This window comes from Colletes latitarsis, chromosome 2 (genome assembly GCF_051014445.1).
Source record: "Colletes latitarsis isolate SP2378_abdomen chromosome 2, iyColLati1, whole genome shotgun sequence".
In the NCBI taxonomy this organism is placed as follows: domain Eukaryota; kingdom Metazoa; phylum Arthropoda; class Insecta; order Hymenoptera; family Colletidae; genus Colletes; species Colletes latitarsis.
The window spans coordinates 25,039,667-25,061,171 of NC_135135.1; the positions used below are offsets into that span (position 1 = coordinate 25,039,667).

The following is a 21,505-nucleotide window of genomic DNA, read 5'->3' on the forward strand; positions in this document are numbered from 1 at the left end:
CGTGGGAGTTTTCGTTAAATCGTACATACCTGGCCAGGTAGATAAAAAGCATTAGATAGCGACAGAATCACCAGGGTATCGTTTCCATCCGTGAAAATGACTCTGGTGCCAGCGCGTGTCCGTGCACGCGACCTTTCGAAGAAACTTGCGAAATCTAAGGGCGAATCGAGACACCAGGATCTCTCAAACCGGCCTCAACCACTGGAGAAACCTAACGCCACGATCGTGCTTGCATTTCGTCGATAGGAACTCAGAATCGTCGATACTTATGCCTGGTAATCTTCTGATAGACTCTGCTTCTGCTAGGGAACTTTTTGTATGGAGATAATTAAGCTTCTCTCCATTGTTCGATTAGGGGAAACTTTTTAATGTCAGATTTGTTGACATTGATTTCACATATTCTTATTTGAGCCCGTTAAGTTAATATTTTTATCGTTGCATTGAGTCAAATTTAATATAAATTGCTAACAAAAACAGAGATTTTACTAGATCTTCCGCGTTGGAATATGAAGAAATAATTATGATTACTGGAGTTTATATCCCTGCAAATTAAATAGTCTATACTTTCCATTGGGATATAAGGAGAAACTAAACAAAATTTCATCCGGATTGGACAGTAATAGTAGGAGTTAGAAGGAAATCACAAACACACAGATTGTAAACGCGAATATGCCCAATTACGTTGGAATATGAAACTTGATCTAACGTCGAGAATGTGGGACTATATTTCGTTTGTAATAAACTTGGAACAATTAACTTTCTCTTGGTCATCGAAGTCGTAAAGTACTTCTGACATCAATAAGTTTGTACATTTTATTGGTTGCTCGAGCAATTGTTTTTTTTTTTTGTTTAACTAGAGTATAAGTGGGATCGTGGCATTAGTTGGTACAGGATCGAGCCTGGACTCGCCTTAGCGCGGTGCATTGCGGTCGAGCGTCACGGGAAATGGTTCCCGTTTCTCGATTTACTTACCGACCTTTCGACAGAGCCATTCGATAGCGTTCTAATAGCATGCAAGCTCAATCGCGAACGCGATACTTTATCTACGATGTACTTAGCCCTGTCAGAGGCTCCGTTCCTAGTACCTATTATTAGGCTGTTGCGTAAATTGTGTCAGTCAGAGTTCTCCGTAAATTCGATTTTTGAAAACCGCCTACACTCACGTCGAACAGTCTATTTTAATCTGTGACAGCATCTCGTGCGACTCGCGTTATTTCATAATCTCTATATTCATTTCACAATTTTAAAATGGGAGAAACAATAAGTTTCGTCTCGGAAAAATTATCGAATTTAAAGCAGAAGTTTGTCTTCTCTGATGAAGGAACAATACTTCAAACGATTTTTTAAAAATATCTTTTCATAATTTCTAAATTCATTTCACAATTCTAAAGTAGGAGAAACAATAAGTTTCGTCTCGGAAAAATTATCGAATTTAAAGCAGAAATTTGTCTTCTCTGATGAAGGAACAATACTTCAAACGATTTTTTAAAAATATCTTTTCATAATTTCTAAATTCATTTCACAATTCTAAAGTAGGAGAAACAATAAGTTTCGTCTCGGAAAAATTATCGAATTTAAAGCAGAAGTTTGTCTTCTCTGATGAAGGAACAATACTTCAAACGATTTTTAAAAAATATCTTTTCATAATTTCTAAATTCATTTCACAATTCTAAAGTAGGAGAAACACGATGAGTTTTGTCTCGGAAAAATTGTCGAATTTAAAGCAGAAATTTGTCTTCTCTGATGAAGGAACAATACTTCAAACGATTTTTAAAAAATATCTTTTCATAATTTCTAAATTCATTTCACAATTTTAAAATAGGAGAAACAATAAGTTTCGTCTCGGAAAAATTGTCGAAAGCAGAAGTTTGTCTTCCCTGGTAAAAGAACAATACTTTAAACGATTTTTGGAAAATATCTTTTCATAATTTCTAAATTCATTTCACAATTTTAAGATTGGAGAAACAATAAGTTTCGTCTCGGAAAAATTATCGAATTTAAAGCAGAAGTTTGTCTTCTCTGATGAAGGAACAATACTTCAAACGATTTTTAAAAAATATCTTTTCATAATTTCTAAATTCATTTCACAATTCTAAAGTAGGAGAAACACGATGAGTTTTGTCTCGGAAAAATTGTCGAATTTAAAGCAGAAATTTGTCTTCTCTGATGAAGGAACAATACTTCAAACGATTTTTAAAAAATATCTTTTCATAATTTCTAAATTCATTTCACAATTTTAAAATAGGAGAAACAATAAGTTTCGTCTCGGAAAAATTGTCGAAAGCAGAAGTTTGTCTTCCCTGGTAAAAGAACAATACTTTAAACGATTTTTGGAAAATATCTTTTCATAATTTCTAAATTCATTTCACAATTTTAAGATTGGAGAAACAATAAGTTTCGTCTCGGAAAAATTATCGAATTTAAAGCAGAAGTTTGTCTTCTCTGATGAAGGAACAATACTTCAAACGATTTTTAAAAAATATCTTTTCATAATTTCTAAATTCATTTCACAATTCTAAAGTAGGAGAAACACGATGAGTTTTGTCTCGGAAAAATTGTCGAATTTAAACCAGAAGTTTGTCTTCTCTGATAAAGGAACAATACTTCAAACGATTTTTAAAAAATATCTTTTCATAATTTCTAAATTCATTTCACAATTTTAAAATAGGAGAAACAATAAGTTTCGTCTCGGAAAAATTGTCGAAAGCAGAAGTTTGTCTTCCCTGGTAAAAGAACAATACTTTAAACGATTTTTGGAAAATATCTTTTCATAATTTCTAAATTCATTTCACAATGTTAAAATGGGAGAAACAATAAGTTACGTCTCGGAAAAATTGTCGAAAGCAGAAGTTTGTCTTCCCTGGTAAAAGAACAATACTTCAAACGATTTTTGGAAAATATCTTTTCATAATTTCTAAATTCATTCCACAATTTTAAAATGAGAGAAATACGATAAGTTTCGTCTTGGAAAAATTGTCGAATTTGAAGCAGAGACTGGTGGAGGAAAAGTACTTCGAACGAAAGTTGAACGCTTCTTTGAAATAAATTTTTTATTCCTAAAATAGTCGAAGGATCTTAGAACTCTGTTGGAAAACCGCGAATGTGAAATTGAATGCACGGTCTGTTATCGGTCCACGTGTCGCGAGACGTGATTTATTCGAACTCGAAGCGATGAATCAGAAAAGTGCAACACATTTTTCAGTTATCGGGTGTCCTTTTGAAGAGGCTGCGAGAATTCGCTAACGTCGTTGATTTCGAGGGTCTCGTTGCTGCTAATCGCCAGCAAGCTAATCACCTAACAGCCTCGCGGCGTAATTGACGAAGGAAATGTTTGCAGGACTACGCCTCGGCGCAGAGAAAATTATCCTCGATCGTAAACACGGCCATTAATAAGATGCAAAATTAATTTCCTAATAACGACAGATAACGAGAATTATCTCTCGAGATCTGTAAACAATTTATTACGTAGATTTTCACCTTCCTATATTTATTAATCGTCGCGATAAAATTGTAAATATACGATGGATCGAACATGGAGATTATTACGAACCTCGATTATATATTTATTTCCATGATCTTTTAAGAAATTGTTGACTCATGTTGTGAATTTTACGAATAATCAATAGGTGGAATAATTATCTAGAAAATTACCTTTAACTAAGACGACGAAATAAAATATTTTAATAATTTTTAAGTGCACTGATAGTTTTTTCATAGTGAAAGACTGAGAGCACAAATTGGACGATTTTTAATTACCTTGATTATAAATTAGTCGGTTTAGATGATTCAGTAGACTGTTAAAAATTGTCAAAGTAGTTCTTCCTCGATGAAAGATCAGAATCATGGCTCTTTTCGAACGATATCGTGTAACTTGTCCATTATAGTTGATGTCACCAAGGCTAATTCACGGATATCAGATAAAGTTGCTTTTATTATCAGTCTCTTATTGATTGTAAGTCAACTATGCGTTAACATATACTTCTTGTACCATAAACAAGAACGAGATTAATTTGTTTACTGTTTATATTCGGTTACAAAGTTTCACTGACTAATATTAACACATTGTCGACCGCTGACGTATCAATTCGTCATTTGACCATTATTAACCGATGACTAGTTCGCTCGTGTCGAAACAAATATACAATTTAAATCATACGCTTTCGTTATTAAAGTATTACTGCTTCGTACATTTGACACTAACTTCTGTTTCTAAGTCGTTTCGTTTAACAAGATGTATCCTGTATCTTTCATTTGGTAGTTTGGCGATTTCTAACGTTGAATTTCCCCCGTAAATCGAGTGTTTTCCAAGATTTGTCCATAACGATAACTTTTCTGTGAGATCGATCGATTTAAAAAAGATCGTGGCGATCCTCGGAATGGGACATCCTGTATAGAATATTCTATATTTTTTATTTGGTAGTTTGGTGATCTCTAACGTTGAATTTGGCCATACTAATAACTTCTCTGTGAGGTCTGTCGAATAAAAAAAATCGTGATGACTGTTAGGATGGGACACCCTATATAGATACGGGTGGATGCGATCCAGAGTGGTTCTGGCCGAGCGTGGAACGGCTCGAACTTTATATCAGTGAAGTAGAAGACACGTTGCGCGTGCTCGTGGTCTGTAGGCCGACTCCAGCGAGCTGTTCCTGGCCACGGTGCTTCAGTGACTCCCAAGACTCCGGGCCAATCGCACCATTGCACGATTTCATCGCGTTTCGTCGTGTTTTTCGTCGCGATCGCGCTCACGTCGCCCGGCTGCGTTTCTGCCCGTAGGTTTACCCGCGGTTTTCTCGCTTCTCGGTTCGAATTTTCACGAAATTTATCCCCGAAAACCGAGAATCGCCGTGCTTAAAAGAATTCAATGCAATCGTTAATTTCTATTTAACACACAAAACAAGCAGGGAAATTATTGGATTAAGAAAGTGAGAATAATAGTGAGTAACAACACGTTATCATCCCCCCTTTTTTTCTACTTGTGTCGTTTGTTATTATTCTCGTTTTCTCAGTCGAATAATTTTGGTTCGGTTGTTGTCGTCTTTTGTTTTTGAAAACTACCGTGAAAACTCGAGATACAATGTTCTGTGAAACTATTATTGGCTCGTTGCAAATGCCAAGGGCGTGAAAATTTCTTATTTCTTTCTAAGCTGTATCGTGAGGGGGGTTGAGAACCGCTGCTTCCAACCCCTTCCGTGTCCCGATTAATCGTCGTCGCGACACCCGTTACGATAAACGAGCAATCGAGAGCGAGAAAATCATCGTGAATTATCAGTGTGCACGTTTCTTTCGCGGAGATATCGAGAATAGTAAAGAAAAATGGCCACCGACGCGTTGAGCGAACGGCTGTCCAGCAAGCTTCACCTGCAAACGAAGACCGTGGGTGAGGAGAGGATAAAGAGGGCGAAGGAGAAGGACGAGGATGTCGCGATATTCAGCATGTTCCCGATGGAGGGCGACCCTAAGTTCAGGTGCTGCCTGGGCAAGGACTGCGTCCTGGGAGACCCCAAAAAGGCGGACCCAGGTGACCATCTTCCGGAAAACTCGCTGATTCCCCTCAAAAATCGATCGAATCTACCGAATCGAGCAATCGAAATCGTATTAGTCTTTCATTCTTCCATGGAAACGGGGTTGTCGATCGGCAAATTGGGGTGCAACAGGGTTGAAAGAAATAATTTTACTTTACAATACGATTTTCTAGGCATCGTTCCTTAAAGAAGCTAATAATATTTGAATTTTAATACCAGAACATGTTTTACAGAACGTCCACTAGATCACAATTGTTTGTTACTTATTTTTATAGTTTCTTTGACGCTAGATCTACAGACACTTATAGTGTAGTTGTGTCAAAGAGATTTAAACGATAGATAATGCAATAGAAATAACTATTTATTCATTCTTTTACAGAAAGTTGTGCTAAATTTTCGAAGATTCAATCGAGTCAATTTTTTACAAGCTTCATTAGCAATTATGGGCCATGTTGACTGCTTTGGTAGGTCTAAAGTTAAAACATACACAAATAGATAATGGGAACGTTGCAATGAACACACTGTTTATTCATTCTCTCATAGAAAGTTATAAACTTTCAAAAATTCAGTCGAGCCAATTCTTAACAAGCTCCATTAGCAATTACGAGCCATTCTGACTGCTTTCTTGTGCTAAAGCACACACAAATGGGTAATGGAAACTATTCTATTATTGGAAATTATTCTAAATTAAAAAAAAAGAAAATGGCGAACTTCTATACCCAGAAATACACTTCTCAGCGTCCACCAAGTGGGTCACTGTTAATCGAGATCTTTCGATATGGGGGGTCTAAAAAATAGCGTAATGGAGGGGGAGATCTATTTGTTGGGGAGTGGAATCCCAGTTGTTCGAAAGCTCCTGGACGCGTTCGCGTTTCGAGTGACTGAGTATACGAGGACGTTGCAAAACCCCGGCCAGTGGACGCGGGGGCGGCGGAATAAGGTCCCGTTCTCAAAGTTTTCCTAAGGTCGACGTCGGCACGCCGATCGTGGGTCGACGCGGCGCAACCGGCTGGGCGATAAACTAGTCGATCAAACCAGGCGAAGCGAGAGAGAAAGGGCCATGGACAGGAGGAAGGAACCCGAATGGAACCGCGACCTTATCTGGAAACACGAGCACGGCCACGCTCGATTGTCCTCGGCGCACATGGCTAACGAACTCGCTAATTATCCGCGGGACTGATCGAGAATTAGCGACGATGGGAATCGAGAATCCCTCGAAACCCCACACGAAATATTCCAACCCCCCACCTTTGAACCAACAGGGTCGAAATTAATTATTCTGTCACTTGCAATCACAGCCACCCCCCTTTTGCAGTACATCTTTTCTTATAATTTCTTCCTTTTTACCTCATCGTACCAAGAAAGTATTTTATGTGACTTTGTCTAGTGTTCAAAACTATACTCAAAATGTTCAACTGAAATTGTTCTGTCACTTGGAATTGGAAACACTCCTTTTGCAGTGCATTTTTTCTTATAAATTCTTCTTTTTCTACCTCGTAGTACCAAGATAGTGACTGATTCTAGTGTTCAAAGCTATACACGAGTATTTAACCCTCTTGCAATAGTAACCACCCTTTTGCAGTATATCTTATTTCATGAATTATTTATCAACATACACAAGTAATTTTTTTGTATTAAGATAGTCAAAATGACTTATTCAATCACTTATAATAACAGCCACCCTTTTTGCAGTACATCTTTCATCCCGAAATATTCATCGAGTTACATAAGTAATTTTCATTTTATTACCACAATAGTCAACATCAATTACTCTGTCACTTGCAATAACAACCACCTCTTTTGCAGTACATTTTATTTCCTAAAATTGTTATCGGCACAAACAATCGTATGAAATAATCTTCTCTTTTTGTCACAACGTATCCAGAAAGCTATCTATCGAGTTTCCAACAAAAATAAATGCTGGAACGTAGGAAAACAGACGGATTTGTGAAATTTTCCCCCCCAACAGGCGTTAGACGCGCGGTTATTTATTCGAATAAACAGCAAGTGACATCATTATTGAATCGCACCGCGGCGAATTCCAGGCTCTTTTACGCAACGACGAGCAAATATTGTCGCATGCATTTGCCCCAGCGAAGCTGAGCTCCGTTCGAAGAAATTTGAATCGCGAATCGGGACGAAAACGATCGACGCCCATGAAAGGAGCTTCCTCTGTTAGAAACGATTCAAGGAAGACCGGTCGATCGAAACAATATAATCGTTTGTTTGTTCCGCGATGCCCGTCGATTATGCTCGTTACTCCATAAATCATAGATCTCGGGACTAGCGATTATCGCTCGAAACTCGTCGGTTCGGTCCTCGCGCTCGTCCCATGGATCATTATCTCTTCTCTTGTAGTATTTTGCATCTTCGATTCCCGGATGTTTATTTATTATTTCACGATGGATTTACGGACACTTATTACCTGTATTTTTATTCAAACTTATCGCGTTCATTTTTCTTTTAATTAAAATACAGATTTGTTCGATATGAATTAGTAAAATGTAATGATCGTGAGTTTTATAATTTTTAATATCGAATTGGAATCGAATCGATAATATTGATAAATATAGTATATTACTGTAGTCACGAGCAGAAAATTTCGATTTTAAGTTGCAGTCAAAGAATTCTTTCGCTAGTTACGATATTTGAGATTCTAAACAATGTAGATTGCACAGCAATCGCGATCGATCAGATTATCTAAAGAGGAAGTAAAAGTCAATCGTTTGAAAAAGATCGCTGACTTCAAAAATTTTGTGTCGGATAAGAAACCTTATTAATATCTCTGATGTCATTCGAACGACGACGGCGTGTTCGATCGATATCGATCGGTTCAACTTCTTATCGTGACGCAATCTTTTTCAGCTCTGATCGTCCATTAATGTCGGTAGTCAAACGATCTCCGTTAAATTCTACTTTCCATTCGTTTCACGTTCCTGAGGATACAAAAAAAAAACAGATTTAATAAACAATCTTTGAATTTGAAAAATTATTCACTTTTCGAACGATCAGAAACTAAATTTATTTAAATCGAGCGTGTAGTTGGACCAATTTAAATTTAAAAATAAACCTGACGAGTTTTCTCGGAGAGTCGCATGTTTTATCGTAAGAAACGAAATTTATTTTGATTAAATTTGTAAGTAATGGCGCTGCAGTGCTAATTTAAAAATAAAGAAAATCGTAAGGTAGTTATTTTCGACTGTGCACCGAGGAGTTTAAAAATGATTAAAATTCATATGCAGCGAGGAGTTAAGTCGCGTTTGACACGCGTCATGGCCACGGTTCGAGAACGAGCAGAGATTTATGTAACGATTAAACACGGTTATGCAACGGAACGATATAAAAACGAGTTTGGACGCTATCAGGGCGCTGCATATGGGCGAAAAAAATGAAAGAAACTTCCATCGAAGGATCGTCGATCGTCGCTCTCGCGGAGATCGGGAAAGTCGAGGACTACTCTTTCCATAGATCGCGGATTTATATTTAGACCTGACGCGGCTCGAAGATCGCAGCTTCCGACGTATCGCCAGCGTCTCTGCAATTCGAGACCTCGTAAAATTCGAAACGATTCCCGGGACGCGATCCTTGAACTCTCGTTTCCTATTCTTCAGCTTCGTTCAGGACTTTGAAATGCATAAAAATCTTATCTAGACGAAATTATTGCAGTAAAAAAAAAATAAACCGTTTATTTATACTCGTTGAATAATAAATACACTGACTGTATTCGAATAATATCGAAAGCTAGTTTGTTGATAGATGTCAAGTGAGATGAAAAATCTAATCTGCACGAAATTCTTGAATACAAAAAAAATAAACAAGCATTTATTTATTCTCGTTGAATAGTGAATATGGCTGACTGTGTTATTCGAATAAAATTTCCAGCGATTTTTAAACCAATATTCGGATCGAAAGATTCATTAAGATAAATGTTAAAATTTTAATTCGTCGTTATCATTAGATGACAAATCTAATCTGAACGAAATTGTTGAATACAAGAAATAAACGTTTATTGCTCGTTGCATATTGGATTATTCGAATAAAATTTCCAGCGATTTTTAAACCGATCGAAAGCTGGTTTGTTGATGAATGCTAAAATTTTAATTCGTCGTTGCTGAGATTTGTCGAGGGGAAACGTGGATGTTTTTTTTGAGACTGTCCATCGTGTCTCGATAAATCGGATCACGCGATTTTGCACGGCTGATCAGGCTTGCTCGAGCGATGGCGGGGCGCGTTAAGGCGACGCATAATGCGAGATTACCACATCGTCGGCCTTGGACCATCAGACTTTATACATATACGGAGGTATTGCTTGGACGTACTGACGTCACGGTCCTCCTCTCCTGACTCACGATGGACCACCGCGAGGAATAGCGCGCGAAAAGCGCGACGATCGCTTTCTTCGTCGAGGGCAGCTGGAATCTAGGCTACCCGGTGTCCCCGTCGAAGCAAGCTCGCGAACAAATGCCTTCAGCCATCGCACGACACCACCAGTTGTCCACCAAACTGGACAAAAATCGTTTCTGGCCACTCTGTCGAAGAATCTTTCATTTTGGTCGCGAGGCTGCGAACCTCGGCGACGTTCGCGCGAATAAAACTCGATCGCGCACGTGTATCGAAAATCTCTAGGGGACAAAAAAGTTTCTAAATTTAGTTCTCGATAAATTATGTGGTACGCGATTTTATCGTGGAAGCGAGCATAAGCGAGATATAGCACGTTTTATTAATCGTGGGAACTTTGGGGGGTTAATTTTTTTAAAAGGAATGGTAGATCGTTTCAGAGATTCTGAACGTGTAGAATACTAATAAAGAATTATTTCTCGTCGATTGCCATCGACGTTAAAAGTTCTGCGTGAAAAAGTATTGGCTAAATCAAATAAAATATTACCCGCTTGTATACTCTGAAGCTCAAGAAATTCGTCATCGTCGACCCTCGATTAAAATCAATTAAGAAATTTAATTTTCTTCGCCCAGATACGAATAAACATTTCTTGGTGTTCGGTAACACGATTGTGAATATAATTGAATTGTTCTGTATAAATCAATCTACTGCTAGCCAAGATTTAGTATCGTATTAATTGTTAACGAGCACAGCTGTCGCGAAGAGGCATCTCATCGGTGAAAAGACAGATTTCTCTCGTATCTTGAACATCGTAAGACTCTTAGCACCGATTCTTCCTATCTTGTCAATCTTATCTATAGAAATCTTTCACACTCTCGTTCCATTCACAGTTATTCGTTTATACAATGCTTATAAATTCCAGGCCTCATTTTCCTACCTTTCTTCTCATTACTACAACGATCTTCCAACCTACTCCCCTTTACACCAGATATTTTATTCATCCTTATTTTGTACGACTTTTTCCATCTAGCAATTATTTTAATCTATTCCCTCGCTTTATTTTGTTTTCAATTATTCCTGGAATTACTTTGGGGCCAGTTCACATAATAATAATCACAGTCGTGGTTGAAAATAAATTTCTTCCATTCTCTTCTCACTACAACACGTTCGAAAAGGTTCCAGAAGGTTCGAGAACATTAGAATTTACGTAAATGTCCATCTAAAAAATAGTTTCATTCCATATTTTTCCAGGATTAAAATTCCGCGACGACTTCGAATAGATCGAAGGAACCTGTTGCTCGATTTATGAATTTTTTATCCACCGATTTCGTTAGCCAAATAAAAAGTATGACGAGCAGGGTGAAAGGGGGGCGAAATACAGCGGATAAGGGGTTGGCTCGCCAAAGTATAAGTCGACGAGCAGCGAACGTTGAAATCGAACGAACGCGAACAGATCGTAAATCTCATTTGTCCGCGTGCTAATTTGCGACGTCTGATTGATCGACTACCATCGAGACGTAACGGTGCGCTGTTCATTTATCACCGTACTCCGCGTCGGGGATGATAAAGCGTTGATTATAATTGACGTACGCGGCGGCAGATGCTCGACGCTCGAATAATTATTCGCGCGACTCTCGACGCCTCGAACTTCATTCCAAGCTTTCTCGTTACAGTCTCAAATTAAAAATTAATATTTTAAAAATAATAAAAAGAAAGGAACTTGATTGGCGATTCGAACCTGGGACCAAAAGCTTCGTAGTTAATCACTCTACCATTTCAATCAAATCTTGTCTACTAAATTAAAAAGTACATCTCTTATTACAAATCTAGCAAACTTTAAATCGAAATATCTCGAAAATGGGGTCCCATTGTGAGAAACCTATCAGGGTTTTTTGATAGTATATACTATAATACACCTATCGTTTCGAAAGCAGTTTCCACGACTGTGAGGTCCCCTTGTGAGTGGTTTTGTACGACGATCGGTCCTATTAGATCACCTTTCGGAATAACTAGCCGTTAATTCGACTTGCCCTTGACGCAAGAGAGAAAGAAAGAGGAAGACAGAGAGGACCAATCAGCGAAAGAAAGACGCTCGTACGCCCACGAGAGGATCCTCTCTGGTCATTCGTTAACGACATCCCGCAGCGCACAAGCTGGTCAATGAGATTTTGCATAACGATAAAAATTAAAATACCGAGGCCAACGATCCTCGATCCTGGTTTTGTCAAAATACGATAATTTACGAGATATTTAGTATCAAAGTCTTCGGTGACATGATCCATAGAAACGCGGGGACAGTAGTATAGTTGTTCGCCTGTCACTGTTATGGTACTTCCTCTGGAAGGTTAGATCCTTGTTGAAACACTATTTAATAGTAAATTCTTTTTTTTGGGACATCACGAACAATTCTAAAATTTATCTATACAGAGTGTTCGACCACCCCTGGGAAAAATTTTAATGGGAAATTCTAGAGGCCAAAATAAGACGAAAATGAAGAATACCAATTTCTTGATGGAGGCTTCGTTAAAAAGTTATTAACGTTTAAAGTTCCGCTCGTACTGAATTTTTTTTCTCGAAAATAGTTAGCATTTTGGGGGTATGTCTACTCACCAAAAATGATTGTAATTGACCCCCACAGCTAACAATATTTTTTTCAGAACAATTTGAAATTTTTTTTTTTTCGTCGAAGGCACCTAATTAGATTTTCGGTAAAGAATTTTTTTTTTGAAAGTACGTAGGATTTCGAGGGTATGTGTAATGACCAAAAATGATTGTAATTGCCCACTGTAACTAAATATAATTTTTTTAGTATGATTTGAAATTTTTCAATTTTCAGGGTAACAGACAGTCGTGGTCAGACATTATAGTTTCAGTAATGAATTTTTTTCTCGAAAATGGTTAGGATTTCGGGGGTATGTCTATTCATCAAAAACGATTGTAATTGACCCCCGAAACCAAAAATAATTTTTTCAGAATGATTTGAAATTTTTTAATAACTTTTTAACGAAGCCTCAATCGAGAAATTGATATTCTTGATTTTCGTCTTTTTCTGGCGTCTAGAATCTCCCACTGTGAATTTTAACAAGGTTACGAAAATAAGAACTGAAATAAATTGTACGTTATATAGCTTGCAATGGTCTAAAAATCAAAATTTTTCTTTTGTAAGATATTATATGGTTCTGATCTGGCAGTGAACGTGTTAAGAGAAAAATGGAAATTATTTCACGTCTACGATTCATGTTAAAACGAACATATGCAAATGTTTCTAGTAACAATTTCAACGTTCGAATAAATTGCCACACATCGGTGATTATCAATCGTTCGAATAAAATTTACGTTTCAGGATAATGTTATTCCCGCTGTAGTATGCAATTTAGAGTCTCGTGTCCGCGAACAGGAAGAACGCTCGTAAAATTAACGATTGACCACGCGTTAGGCCGTTCCGTGACCATAAATGCACGGTTCCATATTCCTCCGTGACTAATCTCCGTTTCCTTATAGAATCTTTCCGTATAGGACACGTCGAGGCGATCGTCGAAAGCGCGATTTCGCGTGGGAAGCGAACGTTCGACGACACGGTCAATTTATATTACACCTAGTTCTGCCATAAATTACAAGTATATTGTTGCATTCCGAGGAAAAGTGGAAAAAATTGGGAAATAAAACGAAGGAATGCGGTCGAGGGAGCAATCAATATGCCTTTTATCGTAAAGCGTTTAAAAAGCTATTTAAAATTTCCGATATCTTCTGAAACGCTTCGATAAAATGGAAATATTTACACCCTTCCCTTTTTAGTCGACCAATTCTATCGAAACAAGCGCACTCGATCGTTGAATGTAGGTTATTTAGCGACCGTGACTAGAAAGTCGAACGAAACTTTTCTACGTCGCAGAGGATGACACCTATCTTCGTCGGCCATCTTCCGGTTTTGCGCGACTTTTTGCGCATGTCGATGAACTTTCTAGCAACACGAAAGGTCGTACTCTTCCGACATCCGTTCAAAACACCCTCGTAAAGCCGGAAACTATTTCGGAATCGTTTTTAACGGAAACAATTCATGTCCATTAAATTTTAAAGCTTGCAATTTTTCGCGTGTCTCGAGTCGTTTGCAGTCTGTTGTTTTACAAGCTCAGATTCCGTACGATTGCATTTCCTCGAAAGGTGGTTCCCCGTCGTCGATCGAGCGAACTCCTGGGGAATTCATCCCCCGGGGGACTAGCTCGTGCACGCGAACCTAGAACAGCTCGAAGCAATGGCGCCTCACGCGATCGTCTCGACGCTAAAATGCATCCCTCGGCGCCAACGTTGGCCACTTTCGCGAACAAAATTATCTGAACCGGTAGTTTACAGACTGCTTTGAACAGAACCGCTCCAAATGGCGAGTTTAACCCTTCGTTTAGTACCCTTGGGTCGCAGACGACCCACAGCAAAATAGAAGGCGCAGAATATTCCTATTAAAAATTGTAAGAAACAGAGGGGGTTAACTTGTATTTTAACTAGACTAATATTGAAATTTGGATTATTTAACCCTTCTCGTACAAAGTTCGACGACTCCTGGTCTAGACTCTAAAATATTCCACCCCTTTGTGTCGCTGGTGCAACACGAAAACGTGAGACATTGCAGATGCGTCGAATCACCGAGTTGAACTTACAGATGGCTCTGAAACTAAGAATAAGTCCAGAGTCGGGGTTCCTCAGCCTGTTTTGCGCCATGAATCTCTTCTAGAACGTGGAATTGATCCACCTGCAACCCACTCTCGAAGAAATCTATCTACATGCAAATTTATAAAAGAAAATATAATTCTGCCGGGGGTGTGTAATAACTTAATGACATAAGCTGTCTGACAGACTGTGCAATTACTGAAATTTTACGTAAGGTCCACAGTCACGTTATTAACGCGTTCACTGTCCAGTGTCCGCAGCGGTGTATCCAATAGCGTGGTGATGCGAGCCATATACGGGTCACGGACAGTGAACGTGTTAATCATCATTAATGGTGATCCTGCAAATGGGATTTATCATAAATAACAGGGCACTCTAGATTTGTTATTTTACTCGTTTCTCGTATTTCTTCGTGTTGACTGTAATTGCGACGTCTGAGGATCGCCTATCGTGTTTCAGGTACGAAGAAGATGGAGTACAAGACCAGGCAGTGGCACGAGAAGTGCTTCTGCTGCGTCGTATGCAAGAACCCGATCGGAACGAAGAGCTTCATTCCGCGCGAGCAGGAGATCTACTGCGCCGGATGCTACGAGGACAAGTTCGCTACACGATGCGTCAAGTGCAACAAGGTACGGTCCCTTCCTGTCCTCCGAAAAGATACTTTCCCTCGATAGAAATTTCTAAACTTAAAAAGAAATCGCAGTGTTCACTGTCCGGTCTCTTAACGGTGCATCCAAAAGCGTGGAGCTGTGACCCGTATACGAGTCATGGACAGTGAACGGGTTAACGTTCATTATTCCGAAACGGAGTTCGCGTTAGGTAAACGAAGACGTCTTGTTGCCTTGCAGATCATCACCAGCGGTGGCGTGACGTACAAGAACGAGCCGTGGCACAGAGATTGCTTCACCTGCAGCAACTGCAACAACTCCCTTGCTGGCCAGCGATTCACGTCGCGCGACGACAAGCCCTACTGCGCCGACTGCTTCGGCGAGCTGTTCGCCAAGAGATGCACCGCCTGCTCCAAACCGATCACCGGTGAGTTCTGCTCGATTAACTAGTCGAAAGACACAATCTCTGAAACGCTATCGATAGCTCTTTAACGAGGACACACCTAGAACCGTCGATCTTCAACTTTGAAAACGTGCAAAATTGCATTCTCGTTAAAATTCTTCTCTGGTTCGTTAGTAGATCGTTGAAATAATTTAATTATATGCATTTGCATTGATAAATGAAATTTAAAACCGTCTTGTTCACTTGAAACGCATCTTCGTTATGTTGTTGATAGGTAGCAGTCGCTAACAGTGGTCATTTTGGTAACTCCTGTACTCGCCAGTAGAGGGTTACGCTTTCTCACAAGTACTCGACCTACCTCACTCGTATAGACACTCTTCGACTGACCCGTGAACGTCCTTAAGTCTAAAGCAGTTATACACTTTGACTACTTTTTATTCTTGAGAAAAAACTGACGAGGGACTGTATTATTAATATTAGTTTGGCTGATGTTCGGTGCAAGACTATAATATATAGGAGGTTCGGCCATCTACGGGAAAAATTTTAATGCGAGATTCTAGAGGTCAAAATAAGACGAAAATCACGAATACCAATTTCTTGATGGAGGCTTCGTTAAAAAGTTATTAACAATTAAATTCGAAAATTTCAAATCGTTCTGGAAAAATTATTTTCGGTTGCGAGGGACAATTATGATCATTTTTGGTGAATACACATACCCCAGAAATCCTACCCACTTTCGAGAAAAAAATTCGAGAAGGTGTGAAATTTTACGACAAAAAAAAATTGTTCAAATCGTTCTAAAAAAATTATTTTCAATTGCGGGGGTCAATTATAATCATTTTTTATGAATAGACATACCCCCGAAATCCTACCCATTTTCGAGAAAAAAATTCCAGAAGGTGTGAAATTTTACGACAAAAAAAAATTGTTCAAATCGTTCTAAAAAAATTATTTTCAATTGCGGAGGTCAATTATAATCATTTTTTATGAATAGACATACCCCCGAAATCCTACCCATTTTCGAGAAAAAAATTCGAGAAGATGTGAAATTTTACGATGAAAAAAAAAAATTTCAAATCGCTCTGGAAAAATTATTTTTAGTTGCGGGGGTCAATTACAATCATTTTTGGTCATTACACAAACCCCCGAAATCCTACCCACTTTCGAGAAAAAAATTCGAGAAGAAGTGAAATTTTACGATGAAAAAAAAAAATTTCAAATCGCTCTGGAAAAATTATTTTTAGTTGCGGGGGTCAATTGCAATCATTTTTGGTCATTACACATACCCCCGAAATCCTACGCACTTTCGAGAAAAAAATTCTTTACCGAAAATCTAATTTCTGGCCAGAAATGTCTGCCCGAATTTTCATGCGAATCTTTAAAACGTCATAACTTCTGAACGGATTGGACGATTTTAACGTTTAAAAAAGCAAACTACGCGTATTTTGATGGAGAACATGTACAAATCGCAAAAATATTCGAAAAGTTGGTCCTTGACCCCGCAAAATGAGAAAAACTCCATAAAAATGGTCCAATTTTCAAACAGCCATAACTCCTACAATAGTGAGTATATTTCAATGAAACCTTTTTCTGAAGTAGAGCTCATGGGTACCTACAAAAAAGTATTAGACAATTTTTCTGTAGGGTGTCAAACAAAATTACTAAAAATCAAAAACGAATTTTTAAGAAAAATCGTGCCTAAATTTCTCGGCAAAAAAAAAATTTTCAAATCATTCTAAAAAAATTATTTTCAGTTGCGGGGGTCAATTACAATTATTTTTGGTCATTATACACACCTCCGAAATCCTACCCACTTTCGAGAAAAAAATTCGAGAAGATGTGAAATTTTACGATGAAAAAAAAAATTTCAAATCGCTCTGGAAAAATTATTTTTAGTTGCGGGGGTCAATTGCAATCATTTTTGGTAAATAGACATACCCCCGAAATCCTACCCACTTTCGAGAAAAAAATTCGAGAAGATGTGAAATTTTACGATGAAAAAAACAAATTTCAAATCGCTCTGGAAAAATTATTTTTAGTTACGGGGGTCAATTGCAATCATTTTTGGTGAATAGACATACCCCCGAAATCCTACCCACTTTCGAGAAAAAAATTCGAGAAGATGTGAAATTTTACGATGAAAAAAAAAAATTTCAAATTGTTCTAAAAAAATTATTTTTAGTTGCGGGAGTTAATTGCAATCATTTTTGGTGAATACACATACCCCCGAAATCCTGCGCATTTTCGAGAAAAAAATTCAGTACTGGTGAAACTTTAAACGTTAATAACTTTTTAACGAAGCCTCCATCAACAAATTGGTATTCTTGATTTTCGTCTTATTTTGGCCTCTAGAATCCCCCATCAAATTTTTTTAATTGGTAGTCACACACTTTGACTACTTTTTATTCTTGAGACAAAACTGACGGGGGACTTGTATTATTAATATTAGTTTGGCTAATGTCCGGTGCAAGACTATAATAAATACACTTCTTAGGCAAAATTAATAAATTTTAAACGGTTGAAAGCTATAACTAGGGAAAGGGAACATTTGATGGATCGACTAGAATAATTAGAATAATCTAATTCGTTTGTTTTCCAGGCATTGGCGGCACTCGCTTCATCTCTTTCGAGGACAGGCATTGGCACAACGACTGCTTCATCTGCGCGGGCTGCAAAACCTCGCTGGTCGGCCGTGGTTTCATCACCGACAACGAGGACATCATCTGCCCCGAGTGTGCCAAGATGAAGCTGATGTAAGGGCGCCCGGGCGACGATACCGAAAAAACGAAGACGGAGGAAGGAAAATTGATTAAATCTTTTGGACCGTCGGAAGATCACATCTCGGTCCATCGTTTTTACGCGGACACGAAACCAACCACGTCACGATTCTCTCCCCCCTCCCCCCGTTAGGAACGAGAAGAACTCCGTTCCAAAAAAGAGAACAAAACGAAAAAAAAACAAAAAAAAAAAAATGAGAAACGATCGAATTTAAATCGCGAACAAAGAGTTTTTGATCACGACGCTGTTGTTCGACCACATTTTCGGAATCCAAGCGACGATAAAAATTACCGTGTTTCTCCCACCCCCTCGATTATATTTTCAGGAAATATATATATATGTCTCTCTGTATACCCATAGCCGGGAAACGCGGTAGTCCTTATCGAAATCGAACAAAAAAAACCATTAAAAAAACAAAAAAAAAAACAAAAAAAAACATTCATCAGGGACGATCCCCTCGTGTCGATCGTGGAGACCGGTTACCGGGCGCTTCTGAGCTTCGTAGTTTTAGAGGCCGTAGTCGTTTTGTGATTTCTCGATCACTCCGCGCGGCGAGGAAGCCTCGAAAACGGAGGGACGGAACGAACAAATGCCTTGAAGAGTCCGAGAATCAAACCGCCTTAACGTAATTACTGTCGTCGGAGTCGTTGCATTGCGTTGATTAGAAGATGAAGAAAAAAAGAAAAAATACGAAGAAAGCCCGCGTACACCGTCGTGAATTGTTATTAACGTTATTGTTTTTGTTTCTTCGCTTTCGAAGGCAAACGAAGATGAATCCTATATATTCTTATGGAAACTAAATTTGATATACGTACGTAATAATGTTATTTTTATTTAACTTAAACTCACACACTTACACGTCATACACACAGACTCGCACACGTACACACGGAGACACAGACACGCCACTGCACCCTTCTCGACGCGATACTTGTACAGGAAGACTCGCGACAAACGCCTGGAAACGGGTGAAACGGAAGTTGGCGCGACGGAGGCCGCGTGGGAATCCCAGGAGGCTTCCTTTGGGACTTTTAGAACTTTCCTGGTGGGCGAGGGATTCTGGGATTTAAATATTTTACGAGATACAAAGCGTTTTTAACGTTAAGGGATCGTTACGTAAACTCTTACGCCCTGGAACCCTAGGACTCTAAAGATCATTCTGGGATCTGAGTACCCACGAGACATCTTGTCGACCTAGACTTCCGAGTATCGAAAGTCCAAGAACCGCTGGCTCCTGGAACCAAAAAGGATACTAGGACTAAGTAACTAGGAGTCCAAGAATTACCGGATCCCTGGGATCTAGGCCCCCCCAAACGATCCTAGGATTTAGGGAGTCCCCTTGACGTCGAAGACTCGAAAGGATTCTGACATTTAAATGCTCAGGAGTCGAGAAATCTCTAGCATTAAGGAATTGTTACTGACCTAGACTTCTAAGCCCCGAGAGTCCCAACATCCGACTCCTGAGCGTTTAAAGTGTTCCGGAATTAAAATCACTACCAGTCGCTGAATCTCTAGCATTAAGGAATTGTTATCATCCTGGACTCCCAAGTCCCGCGGGGCCCAAGAACCATCGATTCCTGGAACTTAGGTCTCTTGGGGATTCTAGGATTTCGCGCTGAAAACTATCGGAGACCCAGAGACTCCTGGATCGTTGGAGATCCCGAAGTCCTAGAATCGTTTGTTCGCGAAACCTAGGTCTCCGTGGACTGGGGTCGTCGAGGACCAAAATCTAGATCTTTAGATTCTTTAGATCCTCGAGGTTCAGAGGTCGGAAAACACCTGGGGTTCCCGAGTCTCTTTGCGTACGCTTCCATCGGAAACGAGCCTCTGCAACCGAGCTAAAAGAACAGTGTATGTGTTCGTGCATCAACGAAGATGGTTTCCATCGTAGACGATCGACCTTCTTCCTCGATCGCTGCTGTTCTTTTTTTTTTTCCTCTCGAGGGAGAAAGCTGATCGCGATCGGAACGACCACGCGAATTGCGGGCATTTTAGCACCGGTCGGAACGAACTGGATAAATAATAGTATTAGAAAATAAAAAGGAACACGATTAATCACACGCACTCACCGACACGCATACCAGGACGAGTGTGCGGGCACGCACACGCGGAAAACACTAATTGTGGCCTTATCCGCACGAGTACATAGGTGGTAAACTAACGTCATACGAAATAATTATCGTTACATTGGTACTTGATAGAGATTTATTATACATCGTCGAGGCGATGGAAGGGAAAAATAAGCGTGCAAGCGAACGGGCGAACCACTGCAGAGACGAAAGAGCAAAACGATAAAAAAGGAAAAAAAAAGAACTCGCGAAAATGTTTGGGGAATTAAAAAAAAGAAATAAACGAGTAATGAAGGGAAACGTTCGACGCGCGAACAACAAAGGATCGTGATGACCAATAAATTACACGTGCTATATAATGTATGTTCTTACCGATCACTCACATACTAATCGCCTTAATTAGTAAACGATAAAGAGCAGAGATTATTCTATATTCAGCGTATCGTATACACTGTTATACTGTGAAATTGATAAATAAATAAATGTAATTATTTACAAAGCGTCTCGAGTTCTTTGCTGGTGACCAAGTTATACGAAACAGGGAGCTCGACGAGTGGAGTGGCGAGTGCCTTTTATAGTCGGGCGTCTTGCATTGCAGTCTGACGGTGAAAGGGTTAAACTACCCTTAGAGATCGATATGAGGAATCGTTCTAAAAAAATTATTTTTGGTTGCGGGGGTCGATTGCAATCACTTTTGGTGAATACACATACCCTCGAATTCCTACGCATTTTCGAGAAAAATATTCTTTTTCCAAAATTAAAATGTAAAAAAACCTGGTGGGAAAACGTCCAAGTTTGTCGTGGAATAGTTCGCTATTTTCAGCGCTAGATGGCGCTCGTTTTGGGACCTCAAACCCTCTGGTGCTAAAACGCCCAAGTTTGTCGTGGAATAGTTCGTTACCTCCAACGCTAGATGGCACTTATTTACCGACGTCAGGCCCTCTGGTGCTAAAACGCCCAAGTTTGTCGAGAAATCCATCTAGCGTGGAAGATGCGAACTATTCGACGACAAACTTGGGCGTTTTAGCACCAGGGGGTTTGAGGTCGATAAATGCGCGCCATCTAGCGTCGCAGAAAGCAAACCATTTGACGTCAAATACCGACATTTTGCAGGAAATTCT

General features: G+C 39.2%; 1 protein-coding gene across 12 annotated transcripts in view; it reads left to right on the top strand.

Annotated features, from left to right (window-relative positions):
* The window catches only part of Lmpt (four and a half LIM domains protein limpet), a 133,412-nt gene extending 112,529 nt beyond the window's left edge, over positions 1-20,883 (top strand). For 11 of the 12 annotated variants that reach the window (XM_076774643.1, XM_076774592.1, XM_076774600.1 and 8 more), the window contains 3 exons: positions 14,986-15,155; positions 15,375-15,561; positions 18,137-20,883. In XM_076774643.1, coding sequence (XP_076630758.1) covers positions 14,986-15,155; positions 15,375-15,561; positions 18,137-18,294 — 515 coding nt within the window. In that variant the 3' untranslated portion in view covers positions 18,295-20,883. Of the gene's footprint in view, positions 1-5,144; positions 5,522-14,985; positions 15,156-15,374; positions 15,562-18,136 lie in introns of those variants that run through there. The other variant, XM_076774687.1, reaches the window with a different exon arrangement.
* Positions 20,884-21,505: the final 622 nt, after the last annotated feature.